Raw genomic sequence first — 20,179 nt, 5'->3', positions numbered from 1 at the left:
AGAGAGTGTGAGTGTGGTTGGGGAGGAAGAGAGTGTGAGGGTGGTTGGGGAGGGAGAGAGTGTGAGGGTGGTGGGGGAGGGAGAGAATGTGAGGGTGGTGGAGGAGGGAGAGAGTGTGAGGGTGGTGGGGGAGGGAGAGAATGTGAGGGTGGTGGGGGAGGGAGAGAATGTGAGGGTGGTGGGGGAGGGAGAGAATGTGAGGGTGGTGGGGGAGGGAGAGAATGTGAGGGTGGTGGGGGAGGAAGAGAGTGTGAGGGTGGTGGGGAGGAAGAAAATGTGAGGGTGGTGGGGGAGGGAGAGAATGTGAGGGTGGTGGGGGAGGGAGGGAGTCTGAGGGTGGTGGGGGAGGAAGAGAGTGTGAGAGTGTTGGGGGAGGGAGAGAGTGTGAGGGTGGTGGGGGAGGAAGAGAGTGTGAAAGTGGTGGGGGAGGAAGAGAGTGTGAGGGTGGTGGGGGAGGAAGAGAGTGTGAGGGTGATGGGGAGGGAGAGAGTGTAAGGGTGGTGGGGGAGGGAGAGAGTGTGAGGGTGGTGGGGGAGAGAGTGTGAGGGTGATGGGGGAGGGAGAGAGTGTGAGAGTGGTGGGGGAGGGAGAGAGTGTGAGGGTGGTGGGGGAGAGAGTGTGAGGGTGGTGGGGGAGGGAGAGAGTGTGAAAGTGGTGGGGGAGGGAGAGAGTGTGAGGGTGGTGGGGGAGGGAGAGAGTGAGAGTGGTGGGGGAGGGAGAGCGTGTGAGGGTGGTGGGGGAGGAAGAGAGTGTGAGGGTGATGGGGGAGGGAGAGAGTGTGAGGGTGGTGGGGGAGGGAGAGAGTGTGAGGGTGGTGGGGGAGAGAGTGTGAGGGTGATGGGGGAGGGAGAGAGTGTGAGAGTGGTGGGGGAGGGAGAGAGTGTGAGGGTGGTAGGGGAGGGAGAGAGTGTGAGGGTGGTGGGGGAGGGAGAGAGTGTGAGGGTGATGGGGGAGGAAGAGAGTGTGAGGGTGATGGGGGAGGGAGAGAGTGTGAGGGTGGTGGGGGAGGGAGAGAGTGTGAGGGTGGTGGGGGAGAGTGTGTGAGGGTGATTGGGGAGGGAGTGTGAGAGTGGTGGGGGAGGGAGAGAGTGTGAGGGTGGTGGGGGAGGGAGAGAGTGTGAGGGTGGTGGGGGAGGGAGAGAGTCTGAGGGTGGTGGGGGAGGAAGAGAGTGTGAGGATGATGGGGGAGGAAGAGAGTGTGAGGGTGGTGAGGGAGGAAGAGAGTGTGAGGGTGGTGGGGGAGGGAGAGAGTGTGAGGGTGATGGGGGAGGGAGAGAGTGTGAGGGTGGTGAGGGAGGAAGAGAGTGTGAGGGTAGTTGGGGAGGAAGAGAGTGTGAGGGTGGTGAAGGAGGAAGAATGTGAGGGTAGTTGGGGAGGAAGAGAGTGTGAGGGTGTTGGGGGTGGAAGAGAGTGTGAGGGTGATGGGGGAGGAAGAGAGTGTGAGGGTAGTTGGGGAGGAAGAAAGTGTGAGGGTATTTGGGGAGGAAGACAGTGTGAGGGTGATGGGGGAGGGAGAGAGTGTGAGAGTGGTGGGGGAGGGAGAGAGTGTGAGGGTGGTGGGGGAGGGAGAGAGTGTGAGGGTGGTGGGGGAGGGAGAGAGTGTGAGGGTGGTGGGGGAGGGAGAGAGTCTGAGGGTGGTGGGGGAGGAAGAGAGTGTGAGGATGATGGGGGAGGAAGAGAGTGTGAGGGTGGTGAGGGAGGAAGAGAGTGTGAGGGTGGTGGGGGAGGGAGAGAGTGTGAGGGTGATGGGGGAGGGAGAGAGTGTGAGGGTGGTGAGGGAGGAAGAGAGTGTGAGGGTAGTTGGGGAGGAAGAGAGTGTGAGGGTGGTGAAGGAGGAAGAATGTGAGGGTAGTTGGGGAGGAAGAGAGTGTGAGGGTGTTGGGGGTGAAAGAGAGTGTGAGGGTGATGGGGGAGGAAGAGAGTGTGAGGGTAGTTGGGGAGGAAGAGAGTGTGAGGGTAGTTGGGGAGGAAGACAGTGTGAGGGTAGTGGGGTGGAAGAGAGTGTGAGGGTGATGGGGGAGGGAGAGAGTGTGAGGGTGATGGGGGAGGAAGAGAGTGTGAGGGTGATGGGGGAGGGAGAGAGTGTGAGGGTGATGGGGGAGGAAGAGAGTGTGAGGGTGATGGGAAGGAAGAGAGTGTAAGGGTGATGGGGGAGGGAGAGAGTGTGAGGGTGATGGGAAGGAAGAGAGTGTGAGGGTGATGGGGAGGAAGAGAGTGTGAGGGTGATGGGAAGGAAGAGAGTGTGAGGGTGATGGGGGAGGGAGAGAGTGTGAGGGTGGTGAGGGAGGAAGAGAGTGTGAGGGTAGTTGGGGAGGAAGAGAGTGTGAGGGTGGTGGTGTGAGAGAGGCTGTGTGAGAAACACTGATCAATTTGTGTAATTTTTTGATTTCGGCCTTTGGGTCTGAGAAAGGGGCATGGGGATGGGGGCAGGGGTCCCAACAATTAAGCTGAGCACTGGGCCCCACTAAATGTAAATCTATCACTGCTCGTAACACAGTACAATGTTGACTATTTCTATCTCAACATTATCAAAGAACGCGATAATAACACACCCTAAAACAATGGACAACAGGTTGCTACCAATAATAATATTGAAAATTTTAAAAATAGAGAATAAACCAGAGAAATTAAATTATAATAACTCACAATAAAGCTTTAGGACACCATAACAAACAGAACATGAAACCTGAACCATCAGAAGCCAACATGACCATAAACAAAACCACGCAGTAACAATAATTGAAAAATACTGGTACTACAGATATGTAAGTATCAGTAAATTAACAAGTTAATGAAGCAGTAGATACAAGCAAAATAGTAGGCAATAATGAATTAATAAATTAATAAACCAGAAGGCAACTAACAGATCAATAGATTCATAAAGTAAAATGTCACTGGGAAAGATGAATTATCAATTAATGGTAAAACAGGCAGTAGTGAATTAATGAATTAAAGCAACAGCAGACACGCCAGCAAATAAACTAATGGAGCATTAGGCGAATAAATGAATTAATTAATAAGGAAGCAAGCACTCATAAATTTCTGAATTAATGGAGCAGTGAACACAGCAATAAATGAATAAGTGACACATCAACAAATCAATAATTTAACTGAGCAGTGGACAGCAGTCAATTATTATTTCATACAACAGCAATCACACCAATACATCAGCAAATTACGAACAAAGTAATGGAGCAACAGGTACCAGTGTATCAACATCATCCTTCCTACCTTTGCTGTCAGTGATTTCCAACCCACACGATTACTAACTGCCCTTTGCTGGTTTCATTGTCATTTTAGTCATTTTACTTTGCAAAGCACTATGAGCCATTATGAGGATTTTAGTTTGCCAAAGCCTGTAGACAGCTAATAGATGGATATACAGCACATAATGGGTTAAAGATTCCTGCTTGAAAATTCAGTTGCGGCTCAGTGAAAGATGCCCAGAGAGTCAAGAGTAAATAGGGAGGCAGGTGGGCTTCTGAACATACTAGCAAACTCCTGCTGACATGACAGTGGATGTCTGCTGGAACAGCCAGGTGAATCTGGGGGCAGTGTGCATAAATCTACTGACTGATCCAGTTTCCTTGAGGAACCTCTATCTAGGGAGTATTTAAAATCTTGCAGTAAATATATACACCTCCTGCCCACAAACCTTCCTAATGTTATAGTTTTTGATCAGTTTTTTTTGTCAATGTTTCTGAAGTCTCTCTCTCAACTCATGCGCCATATAAATATATATATATAAATCATAAATATATATCACTTAAAGTTGTAGTTGCATTCCTGAAAAGTGCGACTTTAAGTGAAACAACTTTAAGTGGGTCAGATTTTCCCATTATAACCAATATAAAGCTGTACTTAGGTTCTGAAGGAAATTTCTCATCAGGAAAAAAAACATTGGGCGGAATCGTCCCAGATTTGCCCAAAGTGCGGGAAAAAGTAATTTTATCCGCCGGCTGCAATGGCAGGTTTTTGTACCGTGTCGTCCCATTCCCACCTCATTAATTATGCAGCCACAGGAAATACACCATCTTGTTGACCGGCGACATCGATTTGCCCACCATGCCATTACCTCGATGCTTCTTCACGCAGGGCGCCATATTTAAACTGCAGCTATGCACACACTTCTCAATATTTGCAGCCCAGGACTGCTCTGGTGAAGACATGACCCCAAAAGCCAATAAGAGTGCAGTCCACCACTCCAGCCTCCCTGGGACACCTGCTGGTTGCTGTGGAGGCCCACCATGATGTCCTCCTCTACTCCTGCTCTAGCTGCAGGCCAGACATCAGCCTCACCACTCCGGCTTGGGAGGCAGTGGCACAGGTGGTTAGTGCCAATGCTGCACGCAAGGGATCAGCCATTCAGTGCAGAAAACAGATGAATGATCTCATCCATGCCACCAGGGTCAGGCAACTATCTTCTCACTCTAAACTCACACACTCACAAGGCCATCACACATTCACTGGCATCTCACTCATTGCCAGCTCAAGAGACATCACCACTTACTCTCTCACACACGTCCTCACATCTCCATCTGGCCTCATCTCCTCTGGAGGCTGCCTCATCAGCCTTCACCATCTTGATGCCAATATATCCCTCGCCCTGCAACCTCTTCCCTTGCCTGAGGCCACTTCTCCCACTTCCCCAAGCAAGCCCTTGCCCTGCAGCCATTGAAAAACCAGCCTTACGGCTGGTCTGGTAGGTAGAGACCTGCCTGGGAGACCCCCTTAAAAATGATATGGTGCTGCCTGGAAAGCCTGGTGCTGATGACCGCGGGTGCTACCCGAAGCAAGGTAGGCAAACAAACCTCCAAGTCCCGAGTGACGTGCAGCTCGCCAGGTGCATGTCACTCATGTACAGTTGTGAAACATGTTGGCGTGATTGCCCGGATGATCCAGCTTGGGGAGATGACCCCGGTGAGCAGGGCTTATAATGAGATGCTAAAGTATTAAAATTAGGCTCCCGTCGTATGGTGGCGGGAAACACAGCTATTGACGGGTGGAGTGGACAGTCACAAACTAGTTTCACGACAGCATGAAACTGATCTTTTGCTTTCTCGCCATATTGCCCCCCCTGCCCGGCCGCCCTGACGCCTGACACCAACAGGGCTGGAATATCCTGGTCATTAAAACATTATACCTTGTAAGTTGAAATACTTTACTTTTCTAAATTCCTATATTGGTAAATGAAATAACATTTAAAATAAAATAAATTTTAAAATATCTAAAAATTGCTCATTCTTTCTACTTACCTCTGGCTCGCTGCTTCTCCCGCTCCCCAACCCTCTTGGTCCCCACCGATCCTGCTCACCGAATCTCCCATTTGCCACACGTCCTGCTCTATGACCCTCCTTCTTGCTGAGCCTCCCGCTCCCTGCCTCTCCCGCATGATGCTTCCCACTCCCAAACCCATCTGGAGATCATGCCTGGTTTAGCTAGCACAGCCCTTATAAATGTCAGCAGAAAATGGATAATAGACTGTGATGCTGACACAACTAAAGCAGAAGCAGCACAGTGAGAGGCAGGAAGAGCAAAAGGGAAGGTCGGCAGTGACTGGAAGGGCCAGGGAGCAGGACATACCATGAGCCAGAGGGTTGTGAGCACCTGGGAGAGTCAGGGAGCGGGAAAAGCCATCGACAGATGATGAGTCAGGGAGAGGATCGGCAGTGACCGGGAGGGTCAGTGAGAGGAAGGGTCAGCGTGAGAGAGGGTCAGAGAGCAGGAGAGTCAGGGAGTGGAAGAGGCCATGAGCCGGTGCGAGATGGAGGGTTGGCAAAAGGGAGAGTCAGGGAGCGGGAGGGATAGGGAGCGGGAAGGACAGGGAGTGGGAGGGTCAAGGAATTGGAAAGGCCATGAGCCGATGCGAGATGGTGGGTTGGCGAGAAGGAGGATCAGGGAGTGGGAGGGACAGGGAGCGGGAAGAACAGGGAGGGTCAGGGAATGAGAGTGGGAGACGCCACTTCAAAATGGCGCTGAACAGGCCATGCTACCCTACGCCAGACCTGCCGCAAAACAACTTTAAAACAAAACTCCCAACCTAAATGTGAATACGAGCCCCATTAACTGACCAACGTTAAAGCAAAACATCTTAAAATGGGGCAACTTAAAACAGGGATTTACTTATTTATATATTATAGTCATAGTTACATATGTATTATTTACATGCCTTATATGCTTACTTATATATAAGAAACAACTTATATTTACCTGACGCAAGTGGACAAAGCCATAAGCAATTTACTAATAAATCTTGTGTCCTCAATTGCGTTTACTCACATTGTTCTTGTGAAGGTACTCTGTGGCCCTTAACACCTGAATAAGACATTTTCTGAGTCTCTTACTCTCCAGTCCATTAGGAAACCGTTCCAAGTCATCCAGAACTGTGTGATCCACAAACTCAAAAACCAAGAATAAACGTTTCTTCTGCTTGAACACCTCAATAAGATTTACCAGATTTTCATGCCTAAATTGCTGTCAGATAATAAGTAAGATGGGCAGAAAGAAAATTATGATCATTCACAACTGAAACTTTTAATGTTATGTTAAAAACAACCATTAAGAATGAATACAAGGTGGAATTTTCCAATTCCACGAGATCTTGATCTTTGACAGGAATGTGAGAAGGGAGCACCAGGTAATAGGGGCAAGAAAATTAATGGAGATATCATCACCTCCTACCAGCTGTCTCTTTTTATTTGGTCAGCCAGGTGTATCACAGGCCCGATAATCACCATGCTTAAACAGTCTTCCAGCAAAGCTGGTGAAAAATCCACCAAATTTTGCCTGATGTGGAGTGCCCACCCTCTCTCCACTAGACAACTTCCACTTTCCTAACATCAGAGAGCTTAGAAGCAGATTTGCAAGAGCCAAGGCTTAGAGATTCCCAAACGTACACAAGTATACAGCTGGAATTTAATTAGCTAAAACCACACAGCTTACCAGCACAGAGCACGAGTAAACGCAGCAGTGGCTCAGTTGGTAGCACTCTTGCCTCTTAGTCAAAAGATTGTGGGCAGAATCTTGCCCTAGATGGGCGGTCTCGATGGGGGCGGGCAGGGGCAGTCGGGAAGCCCGCGATCGAGGCAGGATAGCGATTTCACACTGGCGGGTCAATTAAGGCCCGCCCAGTGTGAAACGTAAGTGGCAGCGCTCAGTGCTGCCTGTGCGGGCAGGGAGAGGAGGGCGAGTGGGACAAATGCGAACTTCGCGCATGCGCACTTGTAAATCTCCCTGAGGCACAAAGCTGGCTCAGGGAGATGAACTGGTTTCAAAAAAATTTTTTATAAATGTTATAAAACATGTCCCCTCATGTGACTCTGTCACATGAGCAGGGACATGTTATTAATTAAATTTAAAAATTTTAATTTTATTTCTATTTGCTTTTGGAAACATCATCACACCCGTGAATGAGGTTTCCAAAAAAAGTGCAGAGGCTGATTGGCTTTATCGCCTACCCGACAGCCGTAAGGTCGGACGGGAAGCGAAAAATTTCTTTTAATTAACTTTTTAGTGGCCTTAATGGGCCTTTTAATTGTCGGCTGGCGTGCTGCCGGGCCAACCGAAATGTCGCGTGAGTGCGTGATGACATCGGGATGCTCGCCCGGCGTGTCATTTTATGCTAGGTCGGGTCGGGCGCACGCCCGCCAAGCTAAATATTTTGCCCTGTGTGTTTAAGTCCCACACCTGAAACCTAAGCTCAAAAAAAATCTAAGCTCCAGAAAGCTGAGAACAAAAGCAATCTAGGCTGATATGCAGTGCCCTACTGAGGGTGAGCCGCACTGTCGGACATTTAATCTTTCGGATGAGATGTTAAACCGAGACCCTGTCTGTTCTCTCACGTGGATGTAAAAGATCCCATGGCAGTATTTTGAAGAACAGCAGAGGAATTATTCCTGTTATCCAGGCCAATATTGTCCGCTCAATCGATATAACTAAGAAAAACAGATTATCTGGTCATTATCACATCACTGTTTGTGGGAGCTTGTTATGTGCAAATTAGCTGCCACCGTTCCTGTGTTACAACAGGGCACTTCAAAAATGCTTCATTGGTTATAATAAAAACTTTGGGTATCCTGGGGCTGAGAATGGCACTATAGAATGCAAGTCTTTTTTTTTCTTTTTGAACTCCTCAATGCTTGTCTGGGTGCACCAACAGCTGCAAGCTCCCCTTCAAGTCACACACCGTTCTAATTTTTGTCACAGGGTCAAAATTCTGAAGCTCCTCACCCAGGTGTATCTATACCACACGGATTGCTGCAGTTTAAGAAAGCGGCTCATCACCATCTTCTCAAGGGCGATTAGGTATGGGCAATAAATGATGGCTTTGCCAGCGAACCCCACATCCCATGAATAAGTTTTAAAAAGGCAGGATCACACTGATCTGATTTAGCATTATCTTGCAGGGTTATTCGGACCAGAGTAGGAACAGTTCCAGTCCCCAGAGACACATCTTCTGATCCAGGTCTCATTACATGTCGGTTTTATAACCAATGAAGGATTTTGAATTATGAATAATGTCCTGGAGATTTGAAGACCTGTGGTTTGAAGTTCTGATGAAAAGTTAATGGCCTGAAATATTAATTCTGGCCGTAATTTTCCAGCACCTCATGGGGTGGGATCAGTGAATGGAGATTTCAATGGCTGGAAAATTCCGGCCTCTGTTTCTCTCTTCACAGGTGTTGCCTGACCTGCTGAGTATTTCCAGCATTTTCTGTTCTTATTTCAGATTTCTAGCATCTGGAGTATTTTGCTTTTGTTTGAAGACCTGACTGGCTCAGTTTACAGATTAGAGTTTACCTTGGAGAACTGCATGAATTCTAATTCACCGTTATCACTCATGTCATCTCAAAACCAACACCAAGAAGGATAGTCAATTAAATGTTGCTGTTTATCAACAGACAAGCAAAGTTTAAATTTCTCACAAGTAGCATAGCCATACAAACCAAGCTGCAAAACTCAGAAAAGCTGATGAACAGCTTCAAAAATGCTGACATGACCTGCGGAGATCTGACCTCTGAAGAAGCATCTTATAACTGAAAACCAGCCCTGCATTAAGGTCTATAACCAACTGAATATATTAAATCCCTTTTTCTTTCTTTCTTTAGATTTCATGATTTTTTATTATTGTTTGGCCTCACATTCCAGAGTTCACTTTGCTATTTTGTGAAAATTGAAACCTAATGGCCTCAACTGTGATATAGGTATATGGAAATTAATCACAATGAGAGTATAATGGAACAGGAACCTGACATTCCCTGTGGTGCAGGAATACACAATATTTCTTTCAGTTGTATTTATCAGGAATAACAGGACACAAAGTGCATTTTCCAGCTTCACAAATAAAATCCATGGTTTGGCCAAGTATTTTAAGGCACCGTGGGTGGAGATTTACAGTTCCAAGAGGCCATTTGACCCTTTGCATTTACGCTGAGCAAACTGAAATTAATCCCACTGCCCCATTCTTTCTCAACATTCTTCTGTTTTCCTGTTTCAAGTACTTACACTATTTTTTTCCTTAAAATGTGTGACTGTCTTTGTCTCAACCATTCCATGTAAAGCAATTTCTTCTAACTTGTCTCCTCAGCAACATTTTTATACTAATGAAGTGCTGACCACCAGCTCAAAAACCAGAAGAAGTAATCCTTCCCAATTCATTCCAAATATTTATACCTTGGCAACCTTCGAGTCATTGGCATTAGTGGAATCCATGCATGCACACAAACAACTTTCAAGCTCTTCAGGGGTGACTTGATCCCAAACTATCCTCAGCTAAAATGCTGATTAATGAGACCTGGGCAAAAATGCATGATTCGCTACAAAATATTGCCACTGTCTTCGTGAACATGTTTGGAGACACACTATAAACTGACAGTGGTTCCATCAGTCAAAGGTGCAAGGCTTCAGAATCAGCTACTTACAATCCAATTCTCATCCTCAACCTCCAGATAGCAGCTCCTTACAAGAGTCAAAGTTTCCTTCTCAGCTATATGACAGACATCCGCCTTCAGTGTGGCAGAAAGGCCTACAGAGAACAATTTGAGATGATGTTCATGACATCCACACCCAATGCCAGAAGTCAAACAGACCTGTCGTCAATTGCATAATTGAGTCTTTTGGAGGTTTTACAAAGACATAGGTCCATTGTGAGGCTGACACCTTTTCCAGAATGCTCATTGAGGGGGTCAGCGTAGACAGGTTGTAGGTTGGGATTCCAGGAAGACCAAATCTGTCCTCGGCGGCAGCATTATTTCTAAGAAGCAGAAGTCCTGCCTAATGTTTCCCTTCCCTAGCCCAGGGAAATTAAGGAATATTGGAGCACACGCCACTTAGTTCCAGCAGGCATTTGGTAACATAATCCAAAGGCTAAGTCTAGAACACTTCTGTTTTAACTGACCCAGTATCATACCACATGGTGCATTTACCCACTGATCCATTAGGGAAATTTTATTTCAATTTTAATAAATCCACCCCAATACTTTAAATGACATTTTCTATCCCCTCAGTCTCCACTTTGTCCCCCCAAATTTATGATAATTCATACTCTTACCTTCAGAAATCGTATTTCTCTTACAGCAATTTTCTTTACCAGTCTGTCATCATCTCGGTCCTGAAATCTTTTGATGGCAACTATTTGTCCTGTCTCTCTGTGCCTGCATTTCATTACCGATCCATAAGTACCCTCTCCCACCAGTCCTAGATTCTCATACATTTCCATTTCTAGGTCTGATTTTTTTTTAACCTGTATCAGAATGTATCACATGTTGCTGTTAGTTAAGAGTTATGGATTATACTCAGCTAGAATATATAGAACATGCATTTTATTAACGACACCTTATTCCTATTCTGCTTTGTTAAATAAGTGTTGGTAAATGGAGGTGTATGTGTTGCAGAATTGTAGTGCACCACTGCCCAAAGATAAAAGTTTCAAGGTGGAGTTCCCAATGACAGTTCATTCCAGACTGAATTACTGATGTTCTGTAAGGGCAGCATTGAAGCAGGGGCAAACTGGTAGAAGTAATTCACTGTTCATTGGCCAGTGTATAAACAGCATTATTTACTGATTTTATTTCCTCTTTCAAGGACGGACATCTTGCTTTTGCTCTGTGCTTCACCATCAGCACAGCTACTCACAAAATAGACGCGGATGAGGAAAGTTATTTGGTCCATTTACCTCATCCATCCATCCAGATCCTCCATTATGGAATCCCTTAAATAATTCCAGCCATGCAAATCCACTACCCCACTCAAAAGTCCATTCACTTGTTCATCAGTTTATGCAAAGAGGTTCCTGATATCAATCCTAAATTTACCTTTCACTAGTTTGAACCTTTGTCTCTTTGCCCTACTGTTACATTTAATTTGAAGTTGTGTACCAAAACCTTTCCATCTACTTTTATAAAGTCATCTCTCTCAGCTGCCTCCTTTCAAGGCTGGAAAACCAAACTCAGGGCTGGTTAGCTCAGTTGGTTCGATGGCAAGTGTGTGGTTCAGAATAACAATTGTAGCATGGAGTTTGGTTCCCATTCTAGCTGAGGTAGACTTGGAACGGCTGAAAAAAATGCCAAGGAAACGCCTCAGGATGAAGCATCAACAGACAATGAGCCAAGGGCCTGCCTTTGGGCAGAGCACAAGTGAATGAATGAAAAACCAAACTCCAGTTTTTCCGCACAATTTATTACTCTGAGGATCAGTCTTGTTGCTGTCACTGCCCTTGGGTTTGAATGTCTTTATTAGGTGCTGGTGGCCAAAAATGAACACAATATTCAGCATCATCTGACCAAACCTAACAATTTATGCATGACTTCCTGTGACTCTTGCTGTTCTGTTTTTGCTATATAATTCAATATTTTATTCATGTTGTTGATTGTTGTCCTGCAGTAATTAGACATGTTGTAAAAACTCTTGCGTGTCAGTCTGGGTTGTAAAACACTAATAATGTTGGTGCATGTTAACTGTCATTATTTCAAGCTACAGTTAACATTTCAATCCAAGGGTTAGCTCGATAGTGTTTGATTCGATTTTTTTTTAAATACTGGGATTGGAGTTTATAATTATTAAACATTCAGACAATTTCGAGTTAAAACTGGAATTGTCAAAATCAGACTGATTGAAAAGCAGGCTGTCAGAACTATCAATCCAATTTAAGATCAACACTGTGAGAATCAAGCAGGTCAGTCTGAAAGCAGGACTGGAGGTTGTTGGCACTAATCTTCTCGAATGGAGGACACAACTGTGTTACTGTATTCCCATTGCTGGTTACCAGTGAACTTTTTGGTTTCTAATTACTGTTACAGAGATGTTTATCCCAAAGATGTTAATATACAACAAATAAACTATCTAAATACAGAATTTAAAAGCTTTTAATTTTCTTTAAAGTAACTATGGAGCATTCACACTATTATCTTACACAGAATTGCAGTCTCAAAATGAAATGGACAATAAGATTGAATTGATGATAAATTTAACTTAAAAAGTCACGCTGTTGTTTTCACTCAGAATTATGTCCAATTTTCCAGAAGAGGAATAACAAGAGTGGAGGGTAGCAATGGGCAAGATGAGACTAGGTCAGAAAGTGGAAAAGAAAAGTTAGGTGTGGCAAAGAGAAATAGCCATTTGCTTTTGCAGGCAAGGGTTGAATATTGGATATTTTTATATTCCTTACATTATATTATAGACTCTATTAATAGGAGCATTTAGTACAAGACTAAGGGGGTCATGTTGAACTTATATAAAACACTAGTTAGGTCTCATCTGGAATACTGCATGCAGTTCTGGGCACCATACTTGAGGAAGAATGTGAAGGCATTGGAGAGAGTACAGAGGAGATTCACAAGAATGATTCCAGGGATGAAGAACTGTAGCTATGAGGATAGATTGGAGAGTTTGGGACAGTTTTCCTTGGAAAAATGATGGCTGAGAGGATACTTGGTTCAAGATCCTGAGGGGTATAGACAAGGTATAAAGTGGAAAACTGTTCCCACTCAAAGGAGCATCAAGAACTAGAGGGCATGGATTCAAAATAATTGGGAAAGGGAATATAAGTGATGTGAGGAAGAGTTTTCTCACCCAGAGGTTGGTTGGAGGCTGGAACAAACTTCCTGAGAGGGTGGTGGAGGCAGGTTCGATTGAGGTATTCAAAAGGAAATTGGATGGCTATCTGAAAAGAAAGAATGTGCAAGGTTATGGGGATAAGGCAGGGGAGTGGGACTTGGTAGAATGCTCTTTCAGAGAGCCAGTGAAGACTCGATGGGCCGAATGGCCTCCTTCTGCATTGTAAATATTCTGTAAAAAAAAGATTCTGTGATATAACAGTGACTACACTTGAAAAGTACTCCATTGATTGTAAAGCACATTGAGATATCTTGAGTTTGTGACAGGTGCTATATAAATGCAAGCCCTTCTTCACTCCTTGTGGGAGATTTGGATTTGTGTGTATGAGGCCAATAGTGTTGATTGAGGGATAAATGTTGACCGGGACACTGGGAAAGAGCTTGTCTGCTCTTCTTCAGAATAGTTCCATGGGATCTTTTAAGCCCACCTGAGAGAGTAGGCAAGGGCCTCAGTTTAATATCTCATCCGAAGGACAGCACCTCCAAAAGTGCAGTGGTCCACTAGAATATCAGCCTATATATTTGTGCTTAAGGGCAGAATTTTTAGGTTGGCGTGCGGGCACACATCCAACCTGACCGGACATGAAATCGCATGTGATGATGTCGGGCAAACATCCTGATGTCATCCTGCGCTCGTGCAATATTTCAGTCGCGTGTGAAAGTCAGAAGCACACCCGCCAACAACTAAGAGGCCTATTAAGATCATTAAAGTTGTGATTGTCTCCGATTTTTCGTGGTCCGTCCAACCTTACTGTTGGCGGACGGGCGAATCGGCCAGACTGACTTCGCATTTTGATGAAATCTCATCCAAAGGCAGGATGAGGTTTCTATTATCAAATAAAAAAGAATAAAAATCTATGGACAGCATTTTTATCACGTATATGTTCAGGTGACTGATTGTGAAGCTTGGACATTTCTTTTCCTTATTTCACAAACTTTATTTAACTCTTTTCAAGTCTTCAGCTCCCTGGGGCAGCTCTCTGCCTTCAGGGACTTTCATTCCGTGCTCGCCCATGCCCACGCTTACGTCAAACCCTGCTCTCCTCCTGACCCCACCCTGGCAGCGCTGAGCATTTCAGCGTGTGCTTCACGCTGGCTGACCGTTAATTGGCCAGCCAGTGTGAAATTGCAGTCGGGGGTTGATTGCAGGCAGCAGTCCGTTCCCTGGCCAATCCCGGACCCGCCGATCGCGCCCACACGCCAACCTAAAAATCCTGCCCTAAATCCCTGGAGTGGGATTTGGATCCAGAACCTTCAGATTCAGAGGCACGAATGCTACCCACTTACCCATGGCTGACACTGTTGGTAGAAAAATATTGCATTCCAGATCATGGGGGATGTGAGGTCTGCTTCCTAGAATGATGCTGAAACTGAGAAAATAGGCCTGAACTTCCACAGTGTGGCAATCAGAGTCGGATTGCACTTCACTCCAACTTTTTTACCTTGAAAGTTTTCCGACCCTTTCTTGCCCGACCTTCCAACTCAGGCCTGGTGAGAACTGTGTAGGGCAGTGTGTTCCTGCGGCCTTCTGTCAAGGGTTTCAGAGTCATATGTAAGGAGACTACACACCCTTCTTCACGGCACCGGCTGCCATAAATCAGGTGGGATTAAAGATCCAGCTTTCAAGCTAGGCAAAAGTTGGTTTGTCAGGTAAGTGGTTAGAATTTGGCGCGGGTGGGGGTTGTCAGGCCGTCAGGGGGAGGTTGGACAATCGGGGAAGGGCGGGTCAGGCAGTTGGGGTGCGTGTTTCAGGCAATAAGAGGGAGTCAGGCAGTCGGGGGAGGTTGGGCAGTCAGGGAGGGGGGTATGGCAGTTGGGTGGGGAGAGGGTTGGACAGTCAGACATGGGGGAGGTTCAGGTCGGGTTGGGCCTGGAGAGGGTAGTCGGGGGTTGCGGGGAATCCCATGGTGGGAGGGGAGTCCCGCTGGAGGGTGTGGAGGGGAGTCCCATGGTTGGGGGGCCAGTACTGTGGGGAGTCCCATGGGGGTCAATTCCCGTGGAGGGGGGGTGGAATCCTGTAGGGGTGGTAGTTGGGGGGTGGGAGAGGGGGGGGGGAGTCCTGTGTGGGCGGTAGTCGTGGGGTTGGGGGGGGTGGGGGGGCGCGAGTCCCCTGGGGGTTCATGGGTGTGGAGGAAGTCCCATGGGGTGTTGGTTTAGTCTATACAATAGTTACTCAGAAGTTAGCAGTGGTTTTAATTCTTCTAACGTTTTCCAGTTAACTTTTGATGTAAGATTCAAATCGCATTTTCAGATAGTTCCCAGTGCAGGGCAATTGCCCATTGGAAGTTTGCACTTCCCTGGCAATGGGTGTGCAGACCCTACCTGAGAACTTCCGGGGTGGTTCCCCAGTGCATCTTTGGGGTACCCTCCCCTCCTCACCCCGCCTCTGGTTACACTGGCCTGGAGCACGGAAGTTATAGCCCAATATCTAGTGTCAAAAAAACCATAAACTGTAACATGGACTTTGTTAGAAATAAATCCAAAATGGCAGCCTAATTTTTTTTAAATATAGGAAACAACACAATGGCAAGGTATAATTGACTACAGCTCTTAAACGTAAAATTGTATATATAAAAAAATCTTTCATCAACACACCCGTCCTATCAATTTTTCAATTAAAATTCCTGAGTCCACATTTATAATGGAAATTTCTTCAGTAAACTTTGCACACTGTAATTTGATACCCAGCTGTGGAGGTGCTGTAGCTAATAGAAAAATGTAACTACAATGTGACATGTTTACAGAGTTAGTTTCATTATAAATACAGGTAAAAGAATTTATAATGGAAATATAACAATGACAATGGGTATGACTTTAATGTAGGTACTGTAACACCCTATTCTAACTATCCCACATCCTCAAGTTCCACTTCACCTGAAGACTACACTTGGTATTATTATGAGGATGTGTTGTACAAAATATTACTTCATAATATCATCGGCTGGACATATATTACTTTATAATTGCCTTATAATGGCTGGCCATACACCTATATACATAACTTTTTGAAAAGAATACTTTTCCTAAGCAAAGGGCACTGCCTTACAGCAGCTAACATGTTGCATTTGAGAAGAACACAGACGGCCTTATGGAGACACAGGGCAGGATTTTCCCATCGGCGAGCGGGGGGCGGGACCCACTTGCCGACACGTAAAATGACATGTGGTGACATTGGGCAGAACCCCTCACGTCACCGTGCCCCATTTAAATTTTCAGGTAGGCGGGGGCGCAGCAAAATCAGCTGTGCACCCGCTGACCTGTCAATGGCCAATTGAGGCCATTGACAGAGTAATTAAACTAATTAATGGACCTGCCCATCCAACCTTAAGGTTGGCAGGCAGGCCAGGAGCCCAGGAGGGAATTAGAAAAAGAATGAAACCTCATCCATGGGTGGGATTAGGTTTCATGCAGGTTTGTAAAAATGTAATTAAAGTGAGGGGACATGTCAGGGAATTTTTTTTCTCTATTTTTTAGTATTTTTTACTGTAGAGGCGCATGCGTGAAAGAGCACACTCTCAGGTTTAGGAATCCCCCCCCCCCCCCCCCCAGGGAGCGCATAATGCTTCCGTGTGGACATCACGCTGGGCGGGCCTTAATTGGCCAGCCCACGTAAAATGGCGCCACGCCCCCGATTAGGAGGAAAATCCTGCCCATGGAGTCTAGGAGCTCTCAAAGAGAGGTCACATGAACCAGCTCTTGGATAAAAAGATACTGGGTTTTGAATAGTCAGAGAGGCTGCCACAGGGGAAACAGCCTTATCCCATCTCTCTTTCTTCTGAAACACCTCTCATCAACTATTTGTGGTTTTAAAAACCTCACAGAAGACCTCATTGCTGCAAACTGAGAGTTCTTAAAGGAGAATTCCGAATCAACGCCACTGTCTCCAGTGTGAAACCCCAAGCACCAGCTGCTACTGTGGAAAGGGACCTTTCAGCTGTAAACAAGCCTCTGGACAATCTGTGATTTTTTTTTCTGACTTTACTTGTTACTTGGCCAAGTTTTTAAAATCTGATCTCTCCAGCGTTTTATTTATTTTTCTTTTGCATGACTGGGGGGTTGTTTGCGTGTTGTTTTTGCATTGGTGGGTAGTTGGATATACTTGTACATTTTAAATCTTTTGTTAATAATTTCTGCATCTTTACCTGAGTGAGTTTTAGCAATAAAACTAACTCTTTACTTGTTAACTTGAGGAACCTGGCTGGTTTATTCCAATACACAGTTAAATATATATTGAATTGGCAATATAACTTGCTTTTTAAATTCAAACTCTGTTATAACTAACTCAGGAATGGGACAGAGAGAAGTGCCAGTTCACCCCTGCTAACTTAGTCATAACAGGATTGAATCTATGTGTAATCCCGCACAGTTTGATTAGGGTATTTTTGATCTAATTTTAATAAAATGTAATCTTTTAACATAATTCCTACATTACGACAATGACTACACTTCAAAAGTGCTTTATTGGCTATAAAGCGGTTTAGATGTCCAGTGATTGTGGAAGGCACTATTGTCATGAACAACGGACTTTTATAAGACCGTAATGTTCTGTCTCCTTTAATTCAAGATAAACTGGAGTGGCTTGAAGAGGGGATGTGACCCCTTACAAAATCTGCCCAGAGACAAGCCTATGTGACCTGCTGTTTGTGGAGACAAAAAATCAAATCAAAACTCATTGAAAATAAGATGCAAGTAGTAATACCTGGACATGAAAGAGAAGGCAGGTGGCCTTGCTGTATACACACTCACAGACTCTCAGAGTCAATCAGGCAGAAAGTTTTAGAGAAGACCAGAAGCAGGTGTTCCTATGCCAGTCAAAAAAAAGGGCCTGTTTCCAGGTTAACTACCAAGCAGCGTGCAGGTGAGGACGGGTCCCCTGTTCAAAGAAATGAAGCTTGTGGAGAGTAAAAGACCAAGGAGTCGCCAGAGGGTGCCTTGCTACTGGAAGTGTATTTGAGTATGCTCGGAAGGTTGAGTGAAATGACTTTGTTTAAAAGGACACTGGAGAGATTAGGACTTCAAACACAAGACTACATTTCTGTTGACAGTGCGATGTAATGCATTAACATGACATGGGGTTTTCAGCTGTGTTAAGAAGGTAATGGGGAATGCATTTTCTGTAGTTCAGTGTATTAGTTGCCTGTCAAGTCATGTTAGTCGATGTTAGTTTTTGTTTATTCGTTACAGTAAAAGTCTTAAAACGTGAAGCCTTGTTATGCTATTCCTTTGCATTGGCCATTGGGAAATTCATATCTCTTTAAAAGTTATTGGTCTCTATGAGCATTATGATGCTTTGTAAATGCAAATCTCTATTATATATTTATTTGATTTTCAAAACTTCTGGCAATTTGGGAAGCAGCATGGTTGGAGTATACCATTCTTATGCAGTACATATTGAGTATTTGGTACAAAAACAAAAAGTGCCAGAAAAACTCAGCAGGTCTGACAGCATCTGTGGAGAGGAAGACAGAGTTAACGTTTCGAGTCTGTATAACTCTTCATCAGAACTCAGTCTGATGAAGTTTTGTTTCAGATTTCCAGCATCCGCAGTATTTTGCTTTTATTTGAGTATTTGGTAGATGCACAGCAGATGCGACAGTACGAAAAATGGAATACTGCAGATGCTGGAAACCTGAAATAAAAACAGAAAATACTGGAAATACTCAACAGGGTAGATAGCATCTGTGGAGAGAGAAACAGAGTTAACGTTTAAGATGCTGCCTGACCTCTTGAGATGTTACAGTGCAGTTTAAATGAATTAATTGTTGCTAACTCCCCTAAATATAAAATATCTGTATTCGATTTTAGACACGTTCCTACTACCCACCTATGTAAGAATGAGTCCAATCATTGAAAATCCAGAATTAGTTCAACGTGGTGCTCAGGCACACCCATCTTGCGATGATTCGTGAATTTATTTACCTAATCACTCTTCAGCAGAGCAAACAAAACCATTCGGCTGATGACTAAAACCCAGCGGGTGCAATATTTGCTCTGCTTTCAAACTGGCCGGGGGGGGGGGGGGGGGGGGTCAATGTTACACTTATTCAAGAGGCACGTGTTGGTCCCACACCCATCGTCCTGCTGTGAATGGTTTTGAACTCGTCTTACTGTTCTCACAGTGTTAATAATAACTCGGCTCTCAGCCGCTCCCATAGCAACTTGCGTGGTTACTACAAACAATGGAATTTGGAGTTCCCATACCCGAGCACGGAACGCGGATCCGAGCAGAAAGCCAGACACAAACCAGAAAGATCATTCGTTTAAAATTGCCTCCCTCAGGGCTCTGCTTTCTGGACCCCACCTTCAGAGAATGTGGAGGGAAAAGGCTGCTCACTTGTCTCCCCTTCTTGTTCCGCAGGCAGGTTTTCAGGGTTAACACTCTGCAAAGAGACACTCAAGAGAGGATCAGGAGTTAAAATCACTCGTTCCTCCTTTTTTTGGAGGGGGGGTTAGAAATGTGCTTGCAAGTTGACTCTAGATGTTTAAATAGACTCCTCACACATGTCACCCTCAAAATTTGCCCACCTCTTAAAGCTGAATGTTTTTATTTATCAATGGCAGGATAAAATGAGCCACGAATAAGCCGGGCGAACTTTCCTTGTTTTCTAAAATTTGGACAACAAACATTATCTACTTCGATTAAAGGAATGGGGCTGGAGGACTTCTCTTAATTTCTCCCCCCCCCCCCTACCCTCCACCAGAGTCACAGCCCTCCTTAAATACTGAAAAATAATTAGGCAGAGACATAGCAAGCTCCAGTGATCATCTTTAACAATCTTCACTCCACCCAGAAACAACCACTTGGGTTCCTCAGAATACGGTGCAGGACATCCTGCTTCCAATCTCTCTCTACCTGCGACTGAAGTTCTGCTCAGCGCCACCTTTGACCAACTCTCCCCCGAAGCCACACCCACTTCCCTGAGACAACGCCCTTTTTCAGAGCCACGCCCACTTCCCGCCAAGGCCGCCCCTGCCCTCGAGGCCACGCCACTCCGAGGTCACGCCTATCCGTTGCCAAGTGACGTCCCGATGTTCTCAGAAATCTCGATTGCGTCAGAAGCCGGGTG

General features: G+C 45.4%; 1 protein-coding gene across 2 annotated transcripts in view; it reads right to left on the bottom strand.

Annotated features, from left to right (window-relative positions):
• LOC144685926 (cyclin-dependent kinase-like 2) overlaps window positions 1-19,594 on the bottom strand; it is a 101,651-nt gene extending 82,057 nt beyond the window's left edge. The window contains exons 1-4 of one of the 2 annotated variants that reach the window (XM_078550952.1): window positions 19,272-19,594; window positions 13,069-13,155; window positions 10,550-10,741; window positions 6,280-6,474 (exon numbers count right to left, since the gene is read on the bottom strand). In XM_078550952.1, coding sequence (XP_078407078.1) covers window positions 6,280-6,474; window positions 10,550-10,717 — 363 coding nt within the window. In that variant the 5' untranslated portion in view covers window positions 10,718-10,741; window positions 13,069-13,155; window positions 19,272-19,594. Of the gene's footprint in view, window positions 1-6,279; window positions 6,475-10,549; window positions 10,742-13,068; window positions 13,447-19,271 lie in introns of those variants that run through there. The other variant, XM_078550953.1, reaches the window with a different exon arrangement.
• Between the last annotated feature and the right edge of the window lie 585 nt (window positions 19,595-20,179).

This window comes from Cetorhinus maximus, chromosome 10, assembly GCF_964194155.1.
Source record: "Cetorhinus maximus chromosome 10, sCetMax3.hap1.1, whole genome shotgun sequence".
NCBI classification, from domain to species: domain Eukaryota; kingdom Metazoa; phylum Chordata; class Chondrichthyes; order Lamniformes; family Cetorhinidae; genus Cetorhinus; species Cetorhinus maximus.
The sequence above is the reverse complement of the archived record's forward strand: the minus strand, read 5'-3'. Positions and strand labels throughout refer to the sequence as shown.